We start from the raw sequence: 24,326 nt of genomic DNA, 5'->3' as shown, positions 1-24,326 counted from the left end.
AATACACTTTCTTAATAATTGATTTAATAATTTTCAATTTTTTTTTGTTCTAGCCCATTTGTAAATAATGAACTTGATTATATATATATAAAAAAAAATCAGAATTTCATTCAATATTCGGAATGCCCTTGTCAGCCCCAACCACAGAATTCACTGACATGTTTGTATGGTCACAATTTTCATATATTTACACAAATACACAACAACAACAATTTAATATTATAAAACAGGAAACAACAACAACAACATTTATTGACAAAACAGAAAGATAAACAACAAACAAATTATTTTATTTTATTTATATAAATAAATGAATGATAATTATTATTATTATTAATTTTAAGAAAAAAAAATAAATCGATTACTGATGTATAATTGTTATATTTTCATCGGATTGATTCAAAATTGTCAACAACAACAACAACAAAAAAAGAAGATAAAATTGAAAAATCTGCTGAATCTTTATAGAAAATTTATTTTGAGTTTTTTTTGTGTGTGTGTGTGTGTGTGTGTGAAAATTGATTTTGATGATCAAAGCAAACAATAAAAGAAATAGTGACAAAATATAATATAAAGAATAGAATATATTTGTTTTTTTTTGTTTGAATTATCTCAAAGAAATAATTCTTCTGGCAGTTCATTACGATGTGGATAGCTATCCTGTGTACCTGGCCTTGTTACAGCCGTTGATGCTATTATATTACATCGTTTAATTGTCTCTTCAATGGTTAGATTAGGGAAATGAACCAAATAGAATGCTAAGGAACCCATGAATGAATCACCAGCGCCCTGTGATTTAATTAAAAAAAAAATGAAAATAGAATCCATAAATCAATCAAAAAAAAAAAAAAAAAAAAAAAAAACACGGTCGTATCAAGTGGTTGAATCTTATTCGGTACTGGTATATGTAATGCTTGATGTCGATTAACATAAAGAGCACCATTAGCGCCCATTGTTAATATGACCGAACCACAACCTTTATCCAATATCATTTTACATGCAATACGACAATCATCAATAGTATCAACACGTAATTTTGTCATTAATTTGGCTTCCGATTCATTTACACATAATATATCACATAATGGATAAATATGACTATTTTCCATTGGTTTCGGAAATGGTGGTGCACCATTTATCAATGTGGGAACTGGTGATTTAAACAATGATAAAAAAAAATGATTAATATGAATTTATTAAATATCAAATTTTGCATTGCATTACCTTTATGTTTTCGAGCCAATAATAATGCGGCATGTAGTGATTCAGGTGTACATTCAAAAGTGCTTACAAATAATCGACAATCTTTAAATAATGAATCACTCAATTTATTTATCTCTTCCGGTGTTAGTGAATTTGTTGCACCAGGTACATAGACAATATTATTCTCTCCTTTACGTGTTACAATAATAGCGGCTGTACCGGTCATTACATCTGGACATTTTAGTACAAATTCTGTTGAAATATTATGTTGTTGAAAATTTTCAATCATTTCATCGCCAAATGTATCGTTTCCAATCTAATTATTATCGAAAACAAAATAAAAATTTGATTATCAATTGATTTGATAATCAATTTTGGCAGTGACTTACTTTGGCTAACATACGACATTCCAAACCTAAACGTGCAGCCATTATACAGGCATTTGCTGCTTTACCACCAAATCCTTTACGAAAATTATTTCCAACCATTGTTTCACCTGGTTCAGGAAATCGATCAACATATCTGATGAAAATAAATTAATCGTAAAAATTTCATCATTATCAAAAAAAAAAAAAATAAAAACATACGAAATGAGATCCATAACTGAAGCGCCCATAAATGAACAAACACGTGGATGGTTATCGTCAATTTCCATATTCTTCTTTGTTTGGTTAATTGATTATGTTGTTTCAATACAAACAAACAAAAAAAAACTGTTCAACAGGTCACAAACGGTGGTCAATTGAAATAGAAATGTTGTCGAATGAAGATTTTTGATGATTACTTCACACAAAGTTTAAAATTGAAATTCTATACAAAAACAAATTATAAATATTAAAATATAATAATGAAAAAAAAACCAAAATCACAATAAAACACTGAAGTGTATCGTGTGTGTGTGTGTGTGAAATTAAAAATTTACAAGTCAAAAAAACAAACACTCAACACACACACATATAACACCATCAAAAAAATGGCCAAATCAATAATCAGCGATGGAATGAGAAAGACAAAAAAATATCCCTAGCCATTGTTGTTGTTGTTTGCGTTCATATGTTCGATCGACATGTTCAAGAAAAGATTAACCATTCATTAGTCTTAAAAAAAACGGCACCAATCAACAACAACAACAACAAAAAACGAAAAACAACAACCAACTATCCACCATTTATAATAATAAAATTGATTAGATAATATTTCATTATGGACATATATTTCACATCATCATCATCATCATCATCATTGATCAAATTCAATCATTTCATCCAAAGCAAAAGAAAAATAATCGATTGATTTATTATTATTGAACATGATAGCAACACAAGAACATGATACAATACGAAATACACAAAGCTGATCAATGTGATGTGTAATCTCGAGATTTGCTAAAGGACAATTTTCATTTAGTTTCATTTTCCTTATGAGATTCTTTTCAAATGATGAAATAAAAAAAAAGGAAATCACATCATCCCGAACACACACACACACACAAGTACGTACGCAAAAAAAACAAGCAAACACATAAATAAGTTTTATCTAAATAATCATTTTTCGAAAAAAACAACGATAATGATGATGATGATGATGATTGGATGCCCAAAATAATGATGATCGATAATTAATATTTTTTATTTTCTATTTCAAAACTAATAATTCATTCTGGACATGATGATCATCAATAAACTGTCAAATAAATATCTTTCATTACCACCAACACCAACACCAACCAGTATTCATTATACGATATATTTGTGTGTAACCATCGTATATCGTATTCGTCAACAAAAAAAAAGATTCTTGTGTATATGACAGTTTCTTTCTGTGAAATAAAAATTTTTTTTTGGATAAATAAATAAATTCAATGAAATGAAAAAAAAACAGATCGCTCTTTTTATCATCATCAAAATTTTTTTTTTTACATTTGGATATCAAATTTCAAATTACCAAATAACCTTGATGATGAGTGAGCAATAGCGGCACAAAACGCGGCAAAAAAAAAAAAAATAAAATCGATGCGATTGTACACAGTTGACAATTGAGAAAATCACAATCAACCAATCTATGAAAGAAGAAGTAAAGGGTTTACGAACAAAGAGAAATAGCGAAAAAAAATCTTTGAAATAATTTTTTTGTCTTTGATTTTCAAAGTTAACAACAAAAAAGAAAAAATGATAATGGAAATCGGAAATTACTGATTATGATGATTGATGGTATTCTCCAATGTCACGGTCATATCATTATCATCGGGAAAAAAATTCAATAATTTTTCTCGATTGATAAAACAATTTTGTAATTGAAAACTTGTAAATTGAAATCAACCAATCAAATGTAGCAGCAAATTATTATTATTGTAATTAAACTTTTGTGTTTTCTATCAGATGATAATGATGATAATTTTTTTTTCAATTACAATGTTGCCATTATAAAACACAAATACTCAAATGATGATGATCAAAAGACAAGAGAAAAAAAATGATGATAAAATTTCCAACTCAAAACCGGATGATCAAAAATGAAATTTTAATACCAGAAAAAACGGTCAACTTACACAAAACATTGATCAATTTCAATTACCGGTCGATAAAACAACAATAATGATGATGACGATGGAAAAAAAAATTTGTAACAAAATATTCTCCAAACAATCAACAATACACAGTTATATTATGGTGTAAAAAAAATTGATTAAATATCACAATCATACAAATTTTAGGCAATCACCAACAGTGATGATGATAATGATAATGATGATGATGATGGAATTTTTGAACGGGAAAAATCTCTTTTTCATCAAGGAGATACTACGTTTGATGATAATGATGATGATATCGTCATACGATTTGATGATTATATTACAAACGACAAAAACACATATTACACACACACACACAAACCAAAAAAAAAAAAAAAAAAAAAAAATGATCAAGTTGATTGAGATTTTTCCAAATGGTCTTCTCATTCGAAATGATTGTTGATTGATGATGGACTTATTATTTTTGTTTGTTTGTTTGTTGTTGCAAATCAATTGTCATCGTAGTCGTTATTGGTAACGTGCAATGTGATTTTTAAAAAAAAACAACAACAACAAAAAATTATAACAGTTTTAAATGGATTATATTACAAGCTCTTGTCGTTGTTTGGAAATGGCTAAATGGAAAATTTCCAACAAGAAAAAAAAACTCAAATTTATGGGATATTCTAACGTTGTTATAATCGTTGAATGCAAATGATGTTGAAATGATAAAAATGCAAATAAATTCGTTCGATTTGATTGAAAAAAAACTATGATAAAAATGAAAATTTTGAATTCAAATCATTTATCGTTATTTTTTAAATGAATTTATTGATCGATTTGGATGGTGGTCTCATGGTTTGATGAGCAATCAATCAAATCAAATCACATTCTATCATAACCATCAACGACGTTGATGATGACAAGGCTAGGATAACCATAGAAAACGAACGTATGATTTTTATCTATTAAATGTTTTTTTGAGATAATTTTCTTTTCTCTTTAGTTTTTTTTTTACACACAGAAATATATTTCCTTGAATATCAATACAGAAAAAGTGATTATAATTGGCAAATATCCAGCCAACAACCAATACCATTCGTTTGATGTTTAATCGAACACATGAACATCTTTTTCATTTCTAATCATTCAATCAATTAGATATAAATCAATTTCGATAAAGATTGATGGATGGATATATTGGCACTTAATATTGGTTTTCTGTTAACTTGTGAATTTGATCAATTTTTTTTTCGCCGAATAATTAAAAAACAAAAATCGGTACATACCTGTAATTATGTTTGGATTGATTTTTTTTGCTGCGATTACAAAATTTTTGTGAAAAATAACAAATAATTTTGTTTTGTTTTTGTTGAAAATTGTCACAAATCAAAACAACAACAACAACAAAAAATTCAAGCACCAACAACAACGATCATCATCATCACCACTGCAGTAACAAAGTTAATATATAAAATGTACATTTTCAAGCAGATGGATAGTAGTTAGCTATTAGCTCTTTATAGTTAAATGATGATGATGATGATATTATCGTAGCTTATGTTGTTGTTGTTGCTTTTTTTCGATGTCATGTGATTTACAAAAAAAAACTTTCATTCATCATTTGGTTGGTATTTTACTGGTAGTTGATTTGACGATGAATGAACGAATGAATGTTTGGATGGCAATGTATTTCACATGATCATCATCATCATCATCATCATCATTCTTTCAATGAAAAGGTAGTCGTCTTCATCGTTGTCGTCATTCATTCAACCAATATCCAATCCATCCATTAGATTGGTGGATCAAGGACACGAAATAAATGTGATTTTTTCCACTGATGATAATGATGACTGCGCGCATATATGATTCGTGTAGTTGTCGTCGTCTTTGGCTTTCTGTTTGTGTGAATGGCTTATGGATGATGACTGATTTACTGTTGCTTTCATTGAATGAATTGTTTTTTTGTTTTGTTTTGTTTTGTTTTTTTTTCGCTATTTCGATTGAAGGTCACAAAAAATTGCAGTTGTTTTTTTTTCATGCCAACTTTCACGAAGAGAAAATCCCTTTTTCGCTATTTCGATTGAAGGTCACAAAAAATTGCAGTTGTTTTTTTTTCTTGGTTTCAGTTTTGATTTTTTTTTTTTTTTTTTGTTTATAAACATAAAACCATGTATGTATGTATAAATAATAAACATGTATGTATAAATAATAAACAAAATATCCATATTGTTTCTAGCCATCAATCGATAGATGTCACTAAATCCGGTGGATCTTTTATTTACAAAAATTTTTGAAACTTTATTTTTTCAAATCTTAAAATTCTTTCGATAAATTCGCCATTGTTTTATCCATCTGTAGGTATAGATCAATCTCTTCAACAGTTGTACGAATACGTATCTGTTGATCCATCATAATATCGACCAATTTTTTCCAATCATTCGGCATTAACTGTATACAGTCCATATATAATTGTTTATGATTTGGACACATTTGCATTGCTCTATAAAGGATGGCTGAATTGAATGCCGAATCATTCGATCGATTATTACGTCGACGTTCATGTTCCTAATTGTTTGACAATAACAGAAAAAAAACAAAACTGTTAATTCACTGAAAAAAATAAATAAATCTCTAACCTCAAAACGTATGAATAATCTCCAAATAATTGGACAATGTGCCAATGATCTTCCAAGAAGCCAATCAATCGATCCATGATGATGATGATCACCACTACCATCATTATCATTATTATTATAATTCAATGCACGTTCAAATAGATTACGTATCCGATTGATTAATCCATTTCGATAATCATAGCCCGATTCATCTAATTGAATGAGAAAATTAGAAAAAAATTCAATTAATTTAAAATTAGATTCTCGACAATCAAATACAAAAAAATTAGCTAAACTAAAATAGCCTCATGAAAGGGTATCTAAATGATAAATAAGCTGTGGTTTATGATCGATAGAAATTGTAACGAAAAACTGTAATGAAAAATTATAAACAAACGCTATTTGAATGGCTATTCAAACGAATTTTAGTGGGTGTGTGTGTCTTTGTCTTTGTGCTGAGACCACAAAGTAAGGAAAATAATCGGGCTCGATTGATACTCGGGTACCAGGTCGAGAATTTTTGTAGGGGACGGACTAATGATTCAAGTTGGATCGTTGGTCAAGCTCAATGGTATTTGGGGCTTTCAGTGGAAAAGCTTGGAATTCGAATGGAAAGAATTGAACTACTTTATTCGATTCTGGAAGTTTGAATAACGGCTTTTTTTACTGGGAGATGAATCTATTGAGTTTTCATGGTCCTCAAATAACAGAAAAAAATTAAAAAAAAGGAATAAATACCTTCTGCAATTGATGTAGCTTTATCCAAAATAAGAAATTCTGAATGCAATGTGGCCATAAATATATTGTACATTGCTTCAATGGTGTGGCCAGAATTATCATTAAATTGTTGTTCATTGTTGTTGTTGTTGTTGTTTAGATATTTTTTCATCAAATAATTCTGTAGCTGTCCAGCTGTATTGGAGATGTAATCATGAAAAAATTTTCGACTTTTTGTCATTACAGTAAATCTTTGTTCTAATCTAGCCAAAATAGCTAAGAATAATGAATCAGATGGAAATAATGTTACGGCACGATCAACAATGGAACGAATATGACGGATAGTAGTTATAATATTGTTGTTGTGATTGTTTGCAATATGATCACGTAATAATAGTTGTATGTAAAGAATGAAAAAACTTCGCTCCAAATTTTTATCCATTGAATGCTGATCATTGTATGATGATGATGACGATGATGAATGAATAAATTCAATCATAGAATCTGGTTGCATTTGTTGTTCAATAAATTGTTGATATGATTGTTGTTGTTGATGGTAGCAGCTATCACCACTAAGGTAAAGTAAAAATATCATTGCATGAACATGTTCCAATTGTTTACTTTCATATCGTGTCCATTTACATTGAATCGATTGTATTGCTTTCAATATTTGTACAGGATTATTTCGATATTGTTGTTCCATTGTTGACGATGATAATGATGATGTATCATTGTTTATCACAGCTATCAATGTATTCAATGCAATCTGTTGACAATTATTTACATCTAAATTATGTGTTTTATTCGCTGAACGTGGTAATAAATTGATTGATGAAATCAATGATGATGATCCGGTTAAAAATTGATCAAGAATCGAATCCAAATTCAATAACATTCGAACAAAACTTAATGTTAATCGTAAAAGATTCGGTGCATGCATTGGCGTAGGAATCAATTGTATTGTTGTTGAATAGATTTTTATCGATTCGATTAAATCCCATTCGGACATAAATTGGCCATAAATATGATAAAAATGTAAACCATTTTCCATGTCGTTTGAATATTTTCGTAAAATTTCTTTAAAGAATTTCTTAAACATTATCAATGTTATTTGTTTATGTTGGAATAATTGTCTTTTAAATTGAATCCAAAGTAATGTTAATTGAATTTGGTAATCAGTAGTTGTGATAAATTGATCAATAAGTTTTTCAAAAACATTATCTACAAAAGCCTGATATGATTGGCTATAGAATCGATCACATTCATCAATAATATCCGTACATAATGGTAAACGATAATTATCCAACAGTCCAAAACGTTTCAATACAAATGATTCGGAATAATTTCCATAACGATTATTGTTGAATCTATGTGAATTTTCGAACAATTTTGTTTCCATTGTACATTGATTATTCTGCACAAGATGATGAATCGGTGAAAATTCCATTTCAAAACAGCTGGTTGAATATGCTGAATTCAAACCATTTTGAATGAAAGGTATGCCCAAAAATCGTAGAAATTTTAATGATAATGCAAATTTTGATTCAAGATTTCGTAATCGATATAGAAACGGTCGAAGATCTTCATCACATATAACGATTCGTTCTGGATCTTCAACATCATCCATCGAATGATTTTCAGGCAACATTTGTACATTGATTGGTAGCCAATGTAATTGATGACGCATTCGTTCCATGTGTAACCAACATAATGATTTTAATCGATCATCATCAGATAATGATTGTTTCACTTGAGAAATAATTCGATCTTCACAATCGTTCATCAATGTTTCTGTGCCAAATTTTTCGAAATTTCTTTCATCTTTCATTTGTATTATATTGATCATTTTTTTCATTATATTTTTCTGAAATCGTAGCCAACCTGATGCCGAATATTCACCGATGCGTGGTACACCAGAATCCCAGAATTGTTCGAATAACATTATCCAATCATCGATCGATGCGTTGAAATCAATTTCATCCGGTGTAAACAAATTGAATTCAATCAATGCCTGATATATTCCAACAGCTTTCTCGTATTGATCAATTGAACGAAGAAATTCGGCCATAAATTCCGTCAAATTCACTAGAATCGATTCCAATTCATTTAATTCAATTTGATGCGAACGAAATTGTCCTTCCAATTGTTTACGACTTAATGCACTAAATGCTTGTTTGAATATTTTTCTTGTACGATTAAATTTAAAATTCGTCATTCGTTCAGATCGCATTGAATGATAAATCCATTCGAACCAGGTTTCTGGTGCATTTGGAAATAAAAAACAAAGATTTTTCCATTCATCATCTACTTGACGGCAATCTTTTTGTAATTCATTTGAATATTGGCTCAATAATTTCAATCGTATTAGATTCAATTTCACCGAACGACAATTATATTCCAAAGCTTTTGTACAGATATCAAATTTTTTTTCAGCACAAAATTTTCGCTTTTTACGATTCATTGTTTTTTCATTATCCAATGATGTTGACGTCGTCGTATCATTGTTTCGTGTTTCATCATCAACATGAAATGAATGGACACCATGATAATAGGTCAGGTCTTGAAAGTGAATAAAATCAATCCATTTATCTACACTGGTCCGATCTTCATAAAGATTTTGATTAAATATTCGTGTCAATTCCATTAATAATTGCTGTACAGATGGTAATGTTTGTGGACCTTGTTGCTGTTGTTGACGTATTTGTTCCACATCTTTCAAGGATTCGAATCGAATTTTCGGCTGTTCAGTAGTTGCCATCTTAATATTCGATGCAGATTCCACGAGATCATCGATTTCAATCAAACGAATATAATCGATATTTGTTTGGCTGAAAACAACATTATCTTTTGGATAGATAAAGTTGCCGTTATTTGTGGTAGTGGATTTCAGCTTCAGATTTTTTTTTCGTAGAAAATATCTTTGAATTTTTTTCTTCTTTTTTTCATCAACACTGGATTCTTGACGATGATATAAACGTATCACATGTTTGGAATGATATCTAGGAACATAACGTTCATAAAGTTTATCAAATGCACGATTATTTTTATCACCATTTCGATCTAAACGAAATGCATGCTCTGGACGTAAATTCGGTATGTCTTCGATAAAATTTGCTTTTGATCCTTTCGGCAGATATGATAGATAGCTATTGTCATATACTTCTCGTTCTACTGACAATGATTCAGGTTTTTTCTTTCTCTCATGTCGACGATGTTTATGTTTACCTTTTTTTCTTCAAGTTTTTCTTACGTTTGCTAATAAATTCGACGCTGGAATTTGAATCATCATTGCTGCTCAAATCAATTACGACAGTGTTCGAAGATTTCACCAAAGTTGGATTATTATCATCATCCTTATCGATAAGATCAATATTCTGTCGAAAGCTTGAACATTGTGGCAATGTTGTTATTATTGGAACTGTCGTTGTCGATGATGCAACACTTGGGAATAATGTGACCGACGATGTATTATGGCCATCGACACCGGCTTTTGATGATGATGATGATATCGATGGAAAAAGGCAAAAAGATTTATTATCATTATTATCAGTCATATTGTCGAATTATGTGGAAAAATCATCGTTTCTTTTGTTTACAATCATCAAAAATATATAAATGTAAAAAAAACGTGTAAAATTCGAAGCAGAAAAACAAATAAACATCCAAAACTACAGCCATCTAGTAGCATGGTCGAAAATTATCGCCTTTTCTTTCGATTTCTGGAATTATGTGATTTGAATTTTTTACAATTTTCATACACTTTTTTATCATCATCATCGTCGTCGTCGATTACCGTTGTTGTTTGTCCATAAGATTCGCGTTGTTCATGATCAGATTGTGGATCAAAAACACTGATCAGGATACGTTTTCGTGTTGATTTTACTATTCGTTGTTTCATTGGTGGTAACAACGAAGACAATGATGGTGATGTAATCTGGTCATAACAAATGTTACCACCACCATTATCAACGCGGTTATCATCAAAGTATTTTCGATTGTCAATATTCCAAATATTGCGTATTTAAGGATTGTTCTAATTGCTGCTGCTGAAAATTGAATTGTTGCGCTTCGCTTTGTTTACGCATTTCATCCATCATTGAAAAATATTGTAAAAACATATCATAATAATGACGAAAATATACATCCCAGGTTGATGATGGATTTATTCTCATATCAATATCATTCATTGTATTCAATAAATTGATTGGAATCGTATTATTATCAATATTTGAATGAAATTGACGGCAGTTCATGGCTGACAAAATTCGAAAATGAATGTTGAATGATGAAAAAAAAACATTTGATTGAAGCGCTGCTACAGTTATGTATGGTTGTTTTTTTTAATATGAACACAAAACGGAAAAGCATTCAATGAAAACATATGCCAATATTCCCTTCATAGACAATGTGACCGGAATTTTTTTTGTTTATTTTTTTCATTTCAGATAAAAGAATCATGTAAAAAAAATCGCGAAAAAAATACGGCCATATTGACCTCGAAAAAAATGAGACATACCATAATTATAACAGATTACAAACAGTGATTGTATGTGCCCAAAGATTCTGTGCCATACGATCATCCAATGCACGTTGACTCGGTGTCATATGTTGGCCATTTCTATAATAATAACCACTTTGATGTACAATTTGTTTATCAATTACACAACGAACAATTTGTTCGGCAGCCTTTGTATTTGAATGAAAACCAATTAACCAACCGAATATGGTCAATATTTTTCTACATGCTGGATATAAATTTTGATAATGTGATTGTGTCATTGAAAATCCTGGATCAACATTATAAACACGAATATTCGATGATTTCCATTGTTTTGCCATTTCACGACCGGCCATCATCAGAGCTAATTTACTTTGGCTATATGCACGAAACGGTGTATAGGATTTATCCAGATTTAAATTGACCATATGGATTTTACCACCTATTTATTATCATCGTAAATGGAAATTAAAGAAGAGAAAAAAAAATCAAAATCAATCATTCAGATCGATATTTTTTTGAAATGTGTTCGTGTGTGTGTATGTGACACATACATCGATGTAGAATTGAAACTACATTGATCACTTTACCAATAGTTTCATATTGTTTAGCCGTTTGTTTCATACGTTCATTGAGAAGAAATGTAAGTAAAAAATGTCCATAATAATTAATAGCCATATGAAGTTCATAACCATCAATTGATTTTGTAGGTTCAACACCAGGTATGAATGCAACACTTGCACAATTGATTAAACAATCGATTCTTGGTTCCAGTTTTAATAATTCATTAACACAAACACGTATGGATGCCTGTGATGATAGATCAATATGATGAACAGATAATTCTGCTATTGGATTTGCCATTAAAATATCATTAACAATTTCATGTGCTTTATCCATATCACGACAAAGTAATATGATTCTTGCACCACGATTAGCTAAATTTCGTACAACCATTGCACCAATACCTTGATTTGCACCGGTAATTATAATAGTTTTTCCTTTTATATCATCATCATCAATGTCACGACGAATTTTTTCCAACAATATTCGTACAATGATTACGTAATAAAGTGCTGTAAATGAAATGATTATTGTAATCAACAATAAACTGATGAATAAAATATTCGAATCAATCAATGAATGAAAACAGGTAATTATAGCTGATGTTTTGAATTGATATTTTGATTCATGATCAATTTCATATGTAGAACCATCATCATCATCATTATCCATCAATGAAAATGTATTCGGTGTGAATGTTTGGATCGATGATGGAACATTAATGAATGGTGGAGCCATTGATGCAAAAAAAAAAAAAATCGAACCGTTTCACATACGAAAAAAAAGAAACAAACAAACACCGTTAATTGAACAAATTTTTGATTGATCAGCCAATTTTTTAAAATCTCTGATTTTGTTGATGATGATCACCTGACCGATACTGATGAAGAAATGGTTTTTTGTTTTTCCATGGAAAAAATCTCCTTTTTTTCAAATCGGGATTACAAAATTTATCCAACAACAAAATGGGCAACAACTATATGGTGTCCACTTTGCTTTCTTTGGATCACCGAAACAAGAAAACATGTGTTAACGATTGATCCATCCATCTCTCTTTCTCTCTCTCTCATGAAACGAAACGAAATGAAATGTGGCAAACACCTTTATTTTGCCGTTTATTTCGATTTGAATTGGAAAAAAATGAAAAAAACCGAAAATTCAAACCAAAAAAAAAAACATTACAAAATTGTTAACTGAATTATTTACGTAATATATAAAAATAGCCACCATCATCATCATATAAGATAAGTTCAAAGATCAAAAGATGCTAGACGACCGCTGATAAATTGATCAACTTGAAAACCACCACCACCACCACCACCATCATCATCATTACATATATAACTTGACAATGATGGTTAGTCAATTTTTTTCTTCTAACCGAAATCTAAAAATTGATTGACGACTTTCTTTTTTTTTTTGAATACAGGAAAAAAGGCACGAATGAAAGTGGTCAAGTATATTGATATGTACAAACAAACAAAAAAAATGCTACTATAAATTTGGTAAAACCAGAAAATGGTGATGATGATCTTCATTTGAAAATGGAAATAGGCCATATAACCATCAATAATGGATAATAAATTTTTCAAATCTCTTGGATGGTATTACGTTGAATTCAATTCGAATGAAACAAAAAAAACAGAAAATTCCAAAACAGAATCTTTCATGTATCCGTTGGTTGTCATTTGCATTTTTTTTTAATTAAGCTTTTTTTTCATCATCACCGAAAATATTCTCAAAAAAAAGAAACTAAGCCTTTATTTTGTTCGTACGTTCATTCATTCATTATGATAAGATTTTATGTTTTTCATCATTCCAATCAATTTGATATTTTTTTTGTCGGGCGGCTCGAACAACAACAATACTCGGTAATTGGGGAATCGATAGTGTAGTACGAATTGAAATCAATAATAATCCGGATTTAAAGAATCACTTTCAAAATTGGAATTTTATTCATAAATAACAACACTATGTGGCCATTAACTTATTCTACCATTGTCAAAGTTCAAGGTCTATTAGTCCAAATGTAATATAAAAAAAAGACATGGTCTGATTCTAAACAAAATTTTTCTCTCTTTAAAATTATCATTCATCACATTTCAACTCGAATAGGCATGACCTGACTACAACAACAATGATCAAATAGATGATAGTGGTCAAACAACATGTCAGGATCGAGCAAAAAAAAAAATAATAAATGTGGAATGTGGACTTTGAACAACAACGTCGAACGTTGAACGTCTAACCACCACCAACAAGAACAAATTTTTTTTTTTGTAAGCCAAAAGATATATCATCTATCGGCTAACAATAATTCTGGGTTGATCAGGAGAGGGCGCCACAAACGTTGACTGAAAAAAAATGGAACTCCTCCCTTTTTTTTTACTACAAATCCAGATAGAATGAATGGCGAACGCGAGAAAAACTACGGACAACTGCTTAATGTTATGCTATGCTTCTTCGTCGGATCATCATCATCATCATCGGTATTGAGTAAAGAAAAATAATAATAATGAGCTCAATATACACACAAACACTTGTTTTGATTCTGTCAAGTTGAATCAACTTTTTCGATTCGAATAATAACAATAATAAATTCTTTGGATTGTGGAATTTATTTATCGTTTCAATTTTTTTTATTGTTTTTTTTTTAAATTCTGTGTGCCAAAATAATAAAGTTATATTATATTATTATTGCCGATATACGTTCCGTTCATTCATTATAATCATCATCATCATAGCACATAACATATAACTTTCACAAAGTGTGAATAAAACGAAAAAAAATGTCCTATCAACAACCAAATCGTGGACCACCGGTTCCATCGAATCGTGTTGTTGGTGGTAGTGCTGGTAATACAACAATGAAAATGACGAATGGCGGTGGTGTACAACCACAATCATCATCGAATCCACAACAACAACCGGGACAAACAGCTTTAAATGGGCAACCAAATGGTACAATGACAATGAATGATCAACAAAAACAACAATGTTGGTCAAATCATGGCGGCTATCTTGGTGTTGATTCTGGTTTCAATTCTTGTGGACAATCGAATCCAATGACACCGTCAATGTCGGTCAATGAAGAAGATATGAATGATCCAAATAATATGGGTTTTGATTGGGATCAAACATTTGGTGAAGCATTTGCTGATGAACAAGTTGTTGATGAATTAAATCAAACACGATCACAACGTGTACGTGCCGCTATGTTTCCTGAAACAATGGATGAAGGTATGGAAATACCATCAACACAATTTGATCCAAATCAAGCGACAAGTGTACAACGTTTGGCTGAACCATCACAGATGCTCAAACATGCCGTTGTTAATTTGATTAATTATCAAGATGATGCTGATCTTGCAACACGTGCCATACCTGAATTGATTAAATTATTGAATGATGAAGATCAGGTTGTCGTTGGCCAAGCAGCAATGATGGTACACCAGCTATCAAAGAAAGAAGCTTCTCGTCATGCCATTATGAATTCACCACAAATGGTCGATGCATTGATACGTGTTATGTCTCAAAGTAACGATGTTGATACGACAAAAAGTGCCGCTGCTGTTTTACATCTTCTATCACAACATCGACAAGGCCTGTTGACCATCTTCAAATCGGGCGGTATTGTTGCATTGGTTAAATTATTATCATCACCAGTCGAATCCGTATTGTTTTATGCTATAACAACATTGCACAATCTTTTACTTCATCAAGAAGGATCCAAAATTGCCGTCAGAATGGCCGGTGGTTTGCAGAAAATGGTTGCCCTTTTACGACGAGATAATTTCAAATTTTTGGCCATCGTAACCGATTGTTTACAGATATTAGCCTATGGTAATCAGGAAGGTAAATTGATCATATTGGCAAGTGGTGGTCCAGCACAATTAGTACGTATAATGAAAACCTATCAATATGAAAAACTATTGTGGACCACATCACGTGTGTTGAAAGTTTTGTCCGTTTGTTCAAGCAATAAACCTGCCATCGTACAGAATGATGGTATGCAAGCATTAGCCATGCATTTGACAAGTCCAAGTCAACGTCTTGTATTGAATTGTCTATGGACATTACGTAATCTTTCCGATGCTGCCACTAAATGTGAAAACCTTACCGAATTGTTGCACGTAAGTGAGATTTTTTTTTACAAAATTAGATTTTGAATTATAATCATTTTTTACAAAATTTTTTTTTTCAGAATCTTGTACAATTATTGAATACAAATGATATCAATATTGTTACATGTGCTGCTGGTATTCTTTCCAATCTAACCTGTAATAATCAGGCAAATAAAACGATTGTCTGCCAGGTAGGCGGTATTGAAGCATTAGTTCGTACAATCATACAAGCTGGTAATCATGAAGAAATAACCGAACCGGCTGTTTGCGCACTACGTCATCTGACCAGTCGTCATGCTGAATCAGAAATGGCACAGAATGCTGTACGATTACAGTATGGATTACCTGTAATCGTAAATCTATTGAATCATCCAAGCCGTTGGCCATTGATTAAAGCAGTTATTGGTTTAATTAGAAATCTGGCTCTATGTCCAGCTAATCATGCTCCACTCAGGGAGAATAATACAATACAACGTTTGGTTCAATTATTGAATAAAGCGTACCAGGAAACACGACAACGTAATAGTATGACATCAAATGGTAGCCAGAATATAACGGCATTAACCGATGGTGTACGAATGGAAGAAATTGTTGAAGGCACCGTTGGTGCATTACATACATTGGCCAAAGATCCACATAATCGAGCCGTTATTCGTAGTTTGAATGTTATATCAACATTCGTTCGTATACTTTATAGTGATGTTGAAAATATTCAACGTGTTGCCGTCGGTGTTCTTTGTGAATTGGCTACCGATAAAGAAGGTATGTTTTTTCGATAATTTATAATTTTATACATATTATTAATACTATGATTTTGAATTATGATATCAGGTGCTGATATGATCGAAGCTGAAGGTGCTACATCACCATTAACACATCTTTTACAATCACCAAATGAAGGCATTGCCACATATGCTGCTGCCGTTTTATTTAAAATGTCGGGTGAAAAATCACCTGATTATAAAAAACGATTGTCAATGGAATTGACCAATACATTGTATCGAGATGATACAGCAAATTGGGCACCAGGCGGTCCAGATATGGTCGATATGAACTTGTTGCCGGATGATACGTTCCAAGAACCATTATATCATCCAGGACAACAAGGCCCGCCAAGTGTTCATTCAGCTCAATCACGTCCATTTCATCAACAACCCTATGATTCTCAGGTAAACCATATGATTGAATTTATCTTATGAACTGAATCCATAATGATGATGATTTAAAGATTTTAGATCCTATGGTAAATCATGGAGGATATGGACATACGAGAATGTCAGCAATGGATATGGATCCAAATGATATGAGCTATGATCGAATGGATACAAGTAATGGACCGCCGCCACCACAACAATCATCAATGCAACCTGTACATCCACAACAACAACAACCTGGACCACAACAACAAATGTCTCTTCAACAACAACAATCAATGCAGGGACAAGTTGGAGCTTGGTAAGTTTCTATCAATTAATTCAATGTACACAAACCTTATAATTAACACTGTTTTTTTTGAATAGGTATGATACTGATCTCTAAATGAAAACCAAATATTCTAATTGATGGAATTTAATTTTTGAATCGTATAATGATATAATTTGGACCAAACAAACAAACAATCAATCAATCAATCATAACCAAATATTTCAACAAGCACAGCAACACACACCTACTTCGATTATTATTTTAGCTTTTTCCTTTTATTTTCATCTTATTTTTTATACTTTTTTTTCTATTTGATAATCATCATTGATATTAATAAACAACAATTGCATTTGACATTTGTTTTTCCGGTTTTTTGATATCGTTGTTGAAATTAACAATATCGCTTTCCATTTGAACGTAGTGTGTTTTTTTTCTATTTTATGATGGTAGTAATGATCATTATCATTAATGGTAGACAATCCAAATGATGATGATTTAGCTATAACAGTGTGTGTGTGTGTGTGGTGTATGTAACAGGAAAAAATGAATTCGGTCATTATTATTTTGGTCATTTTCATTTTTCTTTTTAAATTTTTTTCTTAAATTGTTTGTGTGTGTGTGTGTGTGCGTGTATAGATGAAAAAAATATCAGGAAAACACAAAGATTTTTTTGAAATATTTTCTACACTCTTTCTTCTATTGATGTTTTTGTTTTTCTCAGAAAGATTAAGTTTTTTCTTTAATCAAAATGATGATGATCGCAAAAAATGATAACATGGTGACATATCGATTATGATATGATTGATTGTAAATGAATAAATCATCCACATTTTTTTTATTATTGTCGATAAACATTGGTTCATTTTTCAAGTTAATTTAACAAAACTACTGAATTCATCTTCAGATGATGTTTTTTTTTATATGATTATTATTATTGCTTAACCATATGTTAAGTATATAAATCTTTTTGTTGTTGTTGTTGCTGTTGCTGTAATTGAATACGAATTTCAGAAGGCAATTTTTGATCATTAAAAAACATCATCATCATCATTAACATAATCCTCTCTGTTGATAGTTGAGGATTTTATTGATAAATGTTTTTTCTTTTTTGGGCATGATTGAATGGAAAACAGAAAGAGAGAGAGAGAGAGAGAGAGAGGAAATGAATTCCATCACCATCAGCAGAAGCAGTCAAATTGTTTTTTCTATTTGATGTTTTTTAAGGTTATTAAAATGATGATGATGATGATAATAAAAAAAAACTACATGAAACATAACTTGCCAATATCTTCTTCTTCTTCATGCGAAATGGTAATCATTATAATGAATGATGATGATATTCAATTGGAAATATCATATTTTTTATCAATATTCTTCAATTTTGTGATCAAGGTGATAAATTCTGTCACAAATCCGAGATTATAAGTTAACCATGTATCCGAATATATAGAATCCATAAATGACGTTTCGATTATAAATAACCGATAATAATCTATTCTTATTTCATTGATTGATTGATTGATTTTTTTTCATTGTCATAATAATGTAAAAATCAATTAACAATGGACGGCATTCAAACTCGAATAAATAAATACATTGGAGCCAAACAAACCAAATCGAATCTTTTGTTCATTTCGAACGCGAAAAAAAAATTTGGTTCCTGAATAATTTTCATTTATGTTTTGTTTTTGTTTTTGTTTTATCTTCTCTATCATTCAGGTAGTTTCAATTTTTCGCTTCCATGATTATTATTCATCATCATCATCATCAGCATCATTCAAGCTTTAAAAACCAGTTTTTTTCCAAAATAAAAAGTCGTTTTGTTTTGTTTTGTTTTATTTTATTCAATTTCTAAAGAAGAAAACAAATTCATTTAGAGAGAAACAACAACGAAAACCACAATGATTTGTTTACCTCGTTTGTTTTGATGAAAAGATTTTTTTTTTTCATTTTATTCGGTCAGACTCGGACAAGAAACGGAAAGGAAACATCAAGATTGGAAAAAAAAATTTCACCAATCTGGTTTTTGTGTGTTTTTTTTGTCATCAGTTGTCTTATATATATCGGTTGTGAATAATTCATTTCATATTGATGATGATGATGATTGATTCAAGGTTGTCTTTTGAATCATAATTGAATTGCACCAAAAATAAAAAAAAAAATAAAAATTCATTGAAATTTATTACTTCTCATGTTTATATGGATTTGCATATTCATAATCATAATGATCAAGTTGTAAATATATAAAATAATTGAATCCATATGAATCAAATCATTGGATGATGATCATCATTTGAATCAATGATGAAATATAATCACAACACATAAACCTTGATCCAATCCTTCAATCATCATCATCATCATCATTATTATGATTTGAACAACAACAACAACAACAACAACAACAAAAAATTGCTTTTCAACAAACATTATCAATAAAAAAAAAATGGAAGACACACACAGAAATGATAATTAATTTTTTTCATTTTCTTTATGATAATCATATGAAGACACACACACAGACAGATAGACAGAGCCGGCAGGTGAGAAAATTGTCAATTCTTTTCATAATTACATAACATTGCATTGATGAAAATAAAGATAATAAAAAAAAAAATTTTTCATGAAAAAAACTACATCATTTGTTGATGGTGGTGGTAGTAGTGTTGAAACAATTTTAAAATTTAATTTCTTAAAATTCAAAATTAATGATGGTGACAAACTGTGGAAAAACAACAGCAAAAAATCAATTAATTTGAAATGGATAAAAAATCTGGATTAAAAAAAATATGAACAAATTAATCACTTACGTTATGTACGTTATGTATTCATCAAATGTGAAACATAATTCTTCAACTCTTCATCATCATCATCATCATTTATTTCAAGAAAAAAAAACACACATCGCCCAAAACAACAACAATCATCATTCGTTATCCACACAAACACAAAATGATGAACCGGTTTTTTCTTTCATTCATTCGAAATTTGACAATTTTTTTTTTCTTCTGTATACAAAACAATAGCTGTATATGTGGATGTTGAGTAAATGTGAAACGTGATCAGTATAAATTTTTTTTTCTGTTGAATTTTAAATTTAAATTATCATCATCATCATCATCATCATTTCATTTCAAGTCAAGTCGACCAACAAAAAGAGATGAATTGTGGATGATCAAACACGACCGTTGATGGTGCACATTTGTTTTCATCCAGAAAAAATTTTGCATTACTCAGTTGTTGATGTTGTTGATGTATTCATTTTTTTTTAAATTTCGCACATCATTTTCTTGTTTTTGTTTGTTTGTTTGATGAAATAAACAAACAAACAAACAAATAAAACCAGACCAAATTGTCTTCCGGTTGTTTTCTTCCAAAAAAAAAAATCAATTTTTTGTCACTTGCTGGTCATAATAAAATAATGCCACGAGCCACATTGATAAAATTTTTTTTTTTTTTTACAAAGTTATTGGACAGAATTCATAATAAAAAAAATCGATCGCTTGATTGATTGATCAATCGATGTATTTTTTATTTTCTTTTTTTTTGTCTTCCAAAATAAACGATGATGATGATGTTTCCCTGTTGTTGCTAATTATTTCCAGTAGCAGCAGAAGCAATATTTAGCGGCCTTGTTTGAAATTGATTCCAATTGATTGATTGTTTTCATTATCATCATCATCATCATCATCATCATATATTATATTACAAATTATACAAATCATGATGATTTTTTTTTCATCGTGGCCATCACCAAATTACCTGCCATATTGAATTAAAAGTTTTCATTTTCATTCAATTCAATCAATGAATGATGTGTGTTTGGTGGTACGATGCAATGATGATGATGATGATGATGATTATACATCAATACAATGATGGCCATGCTACACACACACACACACAGCTGTAGCCATCATCAATCGATTAATGATCAATATTTATTTGTACAATTGACCATTAAAATAAATGATAAAAATGTCCATATAATTATTGCTAATTTTGGTTTTGTAAACAAAACAATTGTTTCGAAAAGAAATAAAAAAGGGCAAAAAATTATTTGAATGTTTTTGACAATCGTTCATCATCATTATCATCAATCGAATTTTTTGTTTGTAAAAAAAAATAGAGGTTGAAATTGTTTGAAAATATTCAGTGGATATAAAAAAACAAATTTTTTGATTCGATTCCTTTTTTCGACTTTGGGTCATCATTATATTATTACTGTCTCGACCAATTTATGTTGATAATGATGATGACCACCACCACCATCATCATCATCATCATCATCGTCATCGTCATCATGAATGAAGATAGGAAAAATTGTCGTTGATTCAACTTGTGACCATTATCAAAAAAAAAACGATCATTAGCGACATTCAAATGATGCGACGGGTATGATGATAATGATATAATGAGAAATGAGTTTGATGTGATACCAACAGGCGAAAAAAAAGAGAAAAAAAATGCAACCATCAATGTTTGATCGTTGTTGTTGTTGTTGTTGTTGTGATGGTGATGGTGGGTTTTTTTTCATTTTAGCCATCGGAGCTAGCAGCAGCAGCATTAATTTTTTTTTTTCATCAAATCAAAATTATAGTTGTACACAATTTCTTCAATCGATAGAAATGTTTTGATGTTTAAATGTTTTCAATTTATAAAAATTGTTAAAATCAATTTTTCTTTTTTTTCCGTATCTCCACCGAAAAAAAAACTGACAAGCCTATTTTTGAATCGCTGATTTTGTCATAAATGAAAAGAAAAAACGTTTGATAACCCTCATCCTCAAATGAGGGTGCTAGATTCTTCTTCGTATTCGAACGAGATACGTTGCTCATTAATTGATTATATCGATAATTAGATTGTCATTAAGATTAAGTTCATGTTAAATGTTCAATGATTCATGAACTTTTTCCTTATGACAAGCTTCTGTATATATTATATATACTAATAATGCTGTTGGCTAATTATGAAATAAAACAAAACAAAAAAAAACGAAATTAAAAACAAACCATAGCATTTGATATAATTATATGAAGAAGAGAATGAAAATACATACAAAATGATGATGATGATGATGATGACGAAGATCATTTTAAATGAATGAAAATGATGGACATCAACAACAACAACAACAACAACAACAAAAAACAAGATTGACCACAAAAAGAGATGTGTGAAAAAAATAATTTTAAACACAATAATAAGAATAGAGCAACAAGTTTTTTTGTTGTTTTTGTTTTGTTTGTTTGTCGATGTTTTTTGTTGTTGTTGTTGTTGTTGCTGTGTCCATCAATGACCTGTTGGTTTTGTTTGTTGTTTTGGTTTTTTTTTATTTTTGTTTTTTTTTTTTTTTGCTTTGGCTGATTGATTTTCAATTGATCTCTTGTCATAATTTATGGATCATTTTTTTTCCAAACAATCATAATTTTAATCAATTATAATTTGTTCATCTGGTTTTGTTTCCAACAATTTGGCCAGTTGTTTTTGAAAAATTCATTTCCTGTATTTCTGTTTTCATTGAAAATAACAAAACAAAAAAAAAACATGAAAAACAAAAAAAAAAATAAATAGACATGAAAGTGAAAAGTTTCAATTTGATTCAATTTTTTTTTTTGTTTTTGTTTTCATTCACCAATTCAACTTGCCAAGTTTTTTTTTGTTTTGTTTTGTTTTCTTTCATATACGAATAGAATGAATCCCCGGATCATACAATTTGAAGTGACTTGATTTCAATTTTTTTTTCTTCTTTTTTTTTCGTTAGATTTCACAAATGAATGCACACAACAAACACACGCACCACACTTATTGTGTTGTACATGTCCGGTGTCAATCGATATCATTTTTTTGCTGCTGCTGCTGCTGCCGTCGTCGTTGTCGTTATCGTTGTATGATGATGGTGTTTTCTTTCTAAACGGATTTTGATTTCAAATTGAATGAATGAATGGATGGATAAAAGAAACAAAACAAAAAAAAACTTTTCATTTTCATCGAATGTTTCGGTTGATTGATTGAATCGAATCACAAATCGAACCGTATTATGTGTGTGTGTGTGTGTGTGTGTGTGTGTATGCTTGTGGATCGAAATAGCTGACGAGCTTATTACAATACAACAAAAATAAATTTTTTTTTTTAAACTGAAAAAAATTTATTTGATTTGAGTTTGAGTTTTTTTTCGATTGTTTTCGTCTGATAATAATGATGATGATGATGACGATGATACAATCATCCTTTTTTTTATCCTAAAATTAACAAACAATTAAAAAAAAATTAACCCATCACTTCTGTTTGGTTCAAATTCAATTGTGTTTGATTAATTGTATGACGAAAAGAACAAAAAAAAAAATGAAAAAAAAACTCGTTCAACTCGAACGAATGTTTTTTTTTTCCTCATCATTATTCAGAATTTTCGAATGATGATTAATCATTTCGATGGTTATATAAAAAAAAAATTTCATCAAAAAGAACAATCATCTTGATTCAAAGTTTCACGATCTCACGAATTCAGGTCATCATCATCATCATCATCATTTATGTGTGTTGGTGTGATTGGTGGCAGTTCTTGGCATGAGAATTTTCTTTGGTTAAATCCATTCTTGTTGATGCTGTTGATTGGCGACACCCTGGCGTGTGATCGACACACTCCCTCCATGTGTTGATTT

General features: G+C 30.1%; 4 protein-coding genes and 1 long non-coding RNA gene across 8 annotated transcripts; 2 read left to right on the top strand and 3 right to left on the bottom strand.

Annotated features, from left to right (window-relative positions):
- Positions 1-248: 248 nt before the first annotated feature.
- LOC124490897 (ribokinase) lies at positions 249-5,698 on the bottom strand. 4 transcript variants are annotated; one of them, XM_047053470.2, is made up of 6 exons: positions 5,005-5,698; positions 1,791-2,013; positions 1,593-1,725; positions 1,225-1,519; positions 867-1,150; positions 249-789 (listed from the first exon to the last, which is right to left on the bottom strand). In XM_047053470.2, the coding sequence occupies exons 2-6, from the start codon at positions 1,856-1,858 to the stop codon at positions 613-615; spliced, it is 957 nt and encodes a 318-aa protein (XP_046909426.2). In that variant the 5' UTR covers positions 1,859-2,013; positions 5,005-5,698; the 3' UTR covers positions 249-612. The 4 variants fall into 4 exon arrangements, with proteins under 4 accessions (XP_046909426.2, XP_046909428.2, XP_075586396.1 ...); XM_047053472.2 differs by lacking the exon at positions 5,005-5,698 and adding an exon at positions 3,752-4,656; XM_075730281.1 differs by lacking the exon at positions 5,005-5,698 and adding an exon at positions 3,908-4,109.
- Positions 5,699-5,950: 252 nt separating this feature from the next.
- LOC124500605 (nuclear exosome regulator NRDE2) lies at positions 5,951-10,736 on the bottom strand. Its single transcript, XM_047064697.2, is given in 4 exon segments — positions 5,951-6,286; positions 6,358-6,548; positions 7,075-10,286; positions 10,288-10,736. Coding segments are annotated over 4 exon segments (3,975 nt in total). The 5' UTR covers positions 10,608-10,736; the 3' UTR covers positions 5,951-6,034.
- Positions 10,737-11,476: 740 nt separating this feature from the next.
- Positions 11,477-12,853, bottom strand: LOC124490272 (retinol dehydrogenase 12). The gene is made up of 2 exons (XM_047052742.2): positions 12,106-12,853; positions 11,477-11,993 (listed from the first exon to the last, which is right to left on the bottom strand). Exons 1-2 carry the CDS (start codon positions 12,851-12,853, stop codon positions 11,575-11,577), a joined length of 1,167 nt encoding a protein of 388 aa, XP_046908698.2. The 3' UTR covers positions 11,477-11,574.
- LOC142597466 (uncharacterized) lies at positions 12,566-13,473 on the top strand. Its single transcript, XR_012832196.1, has 2 exons — positions 12,566-12,704; positions 12,763-13,473. It is a non-coding gene; the product is annotated as an uncharacterized LOC142597466 (long non-coding RNA).
- Positions 13,474-14,564: 1,091 nt separating this feature from the next.
- arm (armadillo) lies at positions 14,565-18,018 on the top strand. The gene is made up of 5 exons (XM_047052269.2): positions 14,565-16,248; positions 16,320-17,001; positions 17,071-17,408; positions 17,468-17,694; positions 17,760-18,018. Exons 1-5 carry the CDS (start codon positions 14,905-14,907, stop codon positions 17,776-17,778), a joined length of 2,610 nt encoding a protein of 869 aa, XP_046908225.1. The 5' UTR covers positions 14,565-14,904; the 3' UTR covers positions 17,779-18,018.
- The last annotated feature ends 6,308 nt before the right edge of the window (positions 18,019-24,326 follow it).

This window comes from Dermatophagoides farinae, chromosome 4, assembly GCF_024713945.1.
Source record: "Dermatophagoides farinae isolate YC_2012a chromosome 4, ASM2471394v1, whole genome shotgun sequence".
NCBI classification, from domain to species: domain Eukaryota; kingdom Metazoa; phylum Arthropoda; class Arachnida; order Sarcoptiformes; family Pyroglyphidae; genus Dermatophagoides; species Dermatophagoides farinae.
Note: the sequence above shows the minus strand (reverse complement) of the source record. Positions and strands in the feature narration are given on the sequence as shown.

What these genes read in the sequence shown, in the direction of transcription:
- LOC124490897 (XM_047053470.2), bottom strand. Translation starts at nt 1,858, where the DNA reads ATGGAAATTGACGATAACCATCCACGTGTTTGTTCATTTATGGGCGCT. An exon ending in TCAGTTATGGATCTCATTTC is followed by an intron (nt 1,726 to 1,790) that starts GTATGTTTTTAT and finishes TATTTTCATCAG; the next exon opens with ATATGTTGATCGATTTCCTG. An exon ending in ATTGGCTCGAAAACATAAAG is followed by an intron (nt 1,151 to 1,224) that starts GTAATGCAATGC and finishes TTAAATCACCAG; the next exon opens with TTCCCACATTGATAAATGGT.
- LOC124490272 (XM_047052742.2), bottom strand. Translation starts at nt 12,853, where the DNA reads ATGGCTCCACCATTCATTAATGTTCCATCATCGATCCAAACATTCACA. An exon ending in AGTTTCAATTCTACATCGAT is followed by an intron (nt 11,994 to 12,105) that starts GTATGTGTCACA and finishes GATAATAAATAG; the next exon opens with GTGGTAAAATCCATATGGTC.
- arm (XM_047052269.2), top strand. Translation starts at nt 14,905, where the DNA reads ATGTCCTATCAACAACCAAATCGTGGACCACCGGTTCCATCGAATCGT. An exon ending in ACCTTACCGAATTGTTGCAC is followed by an intron (nt 16,249 to 16,319) that starts GTAAGTGAGATT and finishes TTTTTTTTTCAG; the next exon opens with AATCTTGTACAATTATTGAA. An exon ending in ATTGGCTACCGATAAAGAAG is followed by an intron (nt 17,002 to 17,070) that starts GTATGTTTTTTC and finishes TTATGATATCAG; the next exon opens with GTGCTGATATGATCGAAGCT.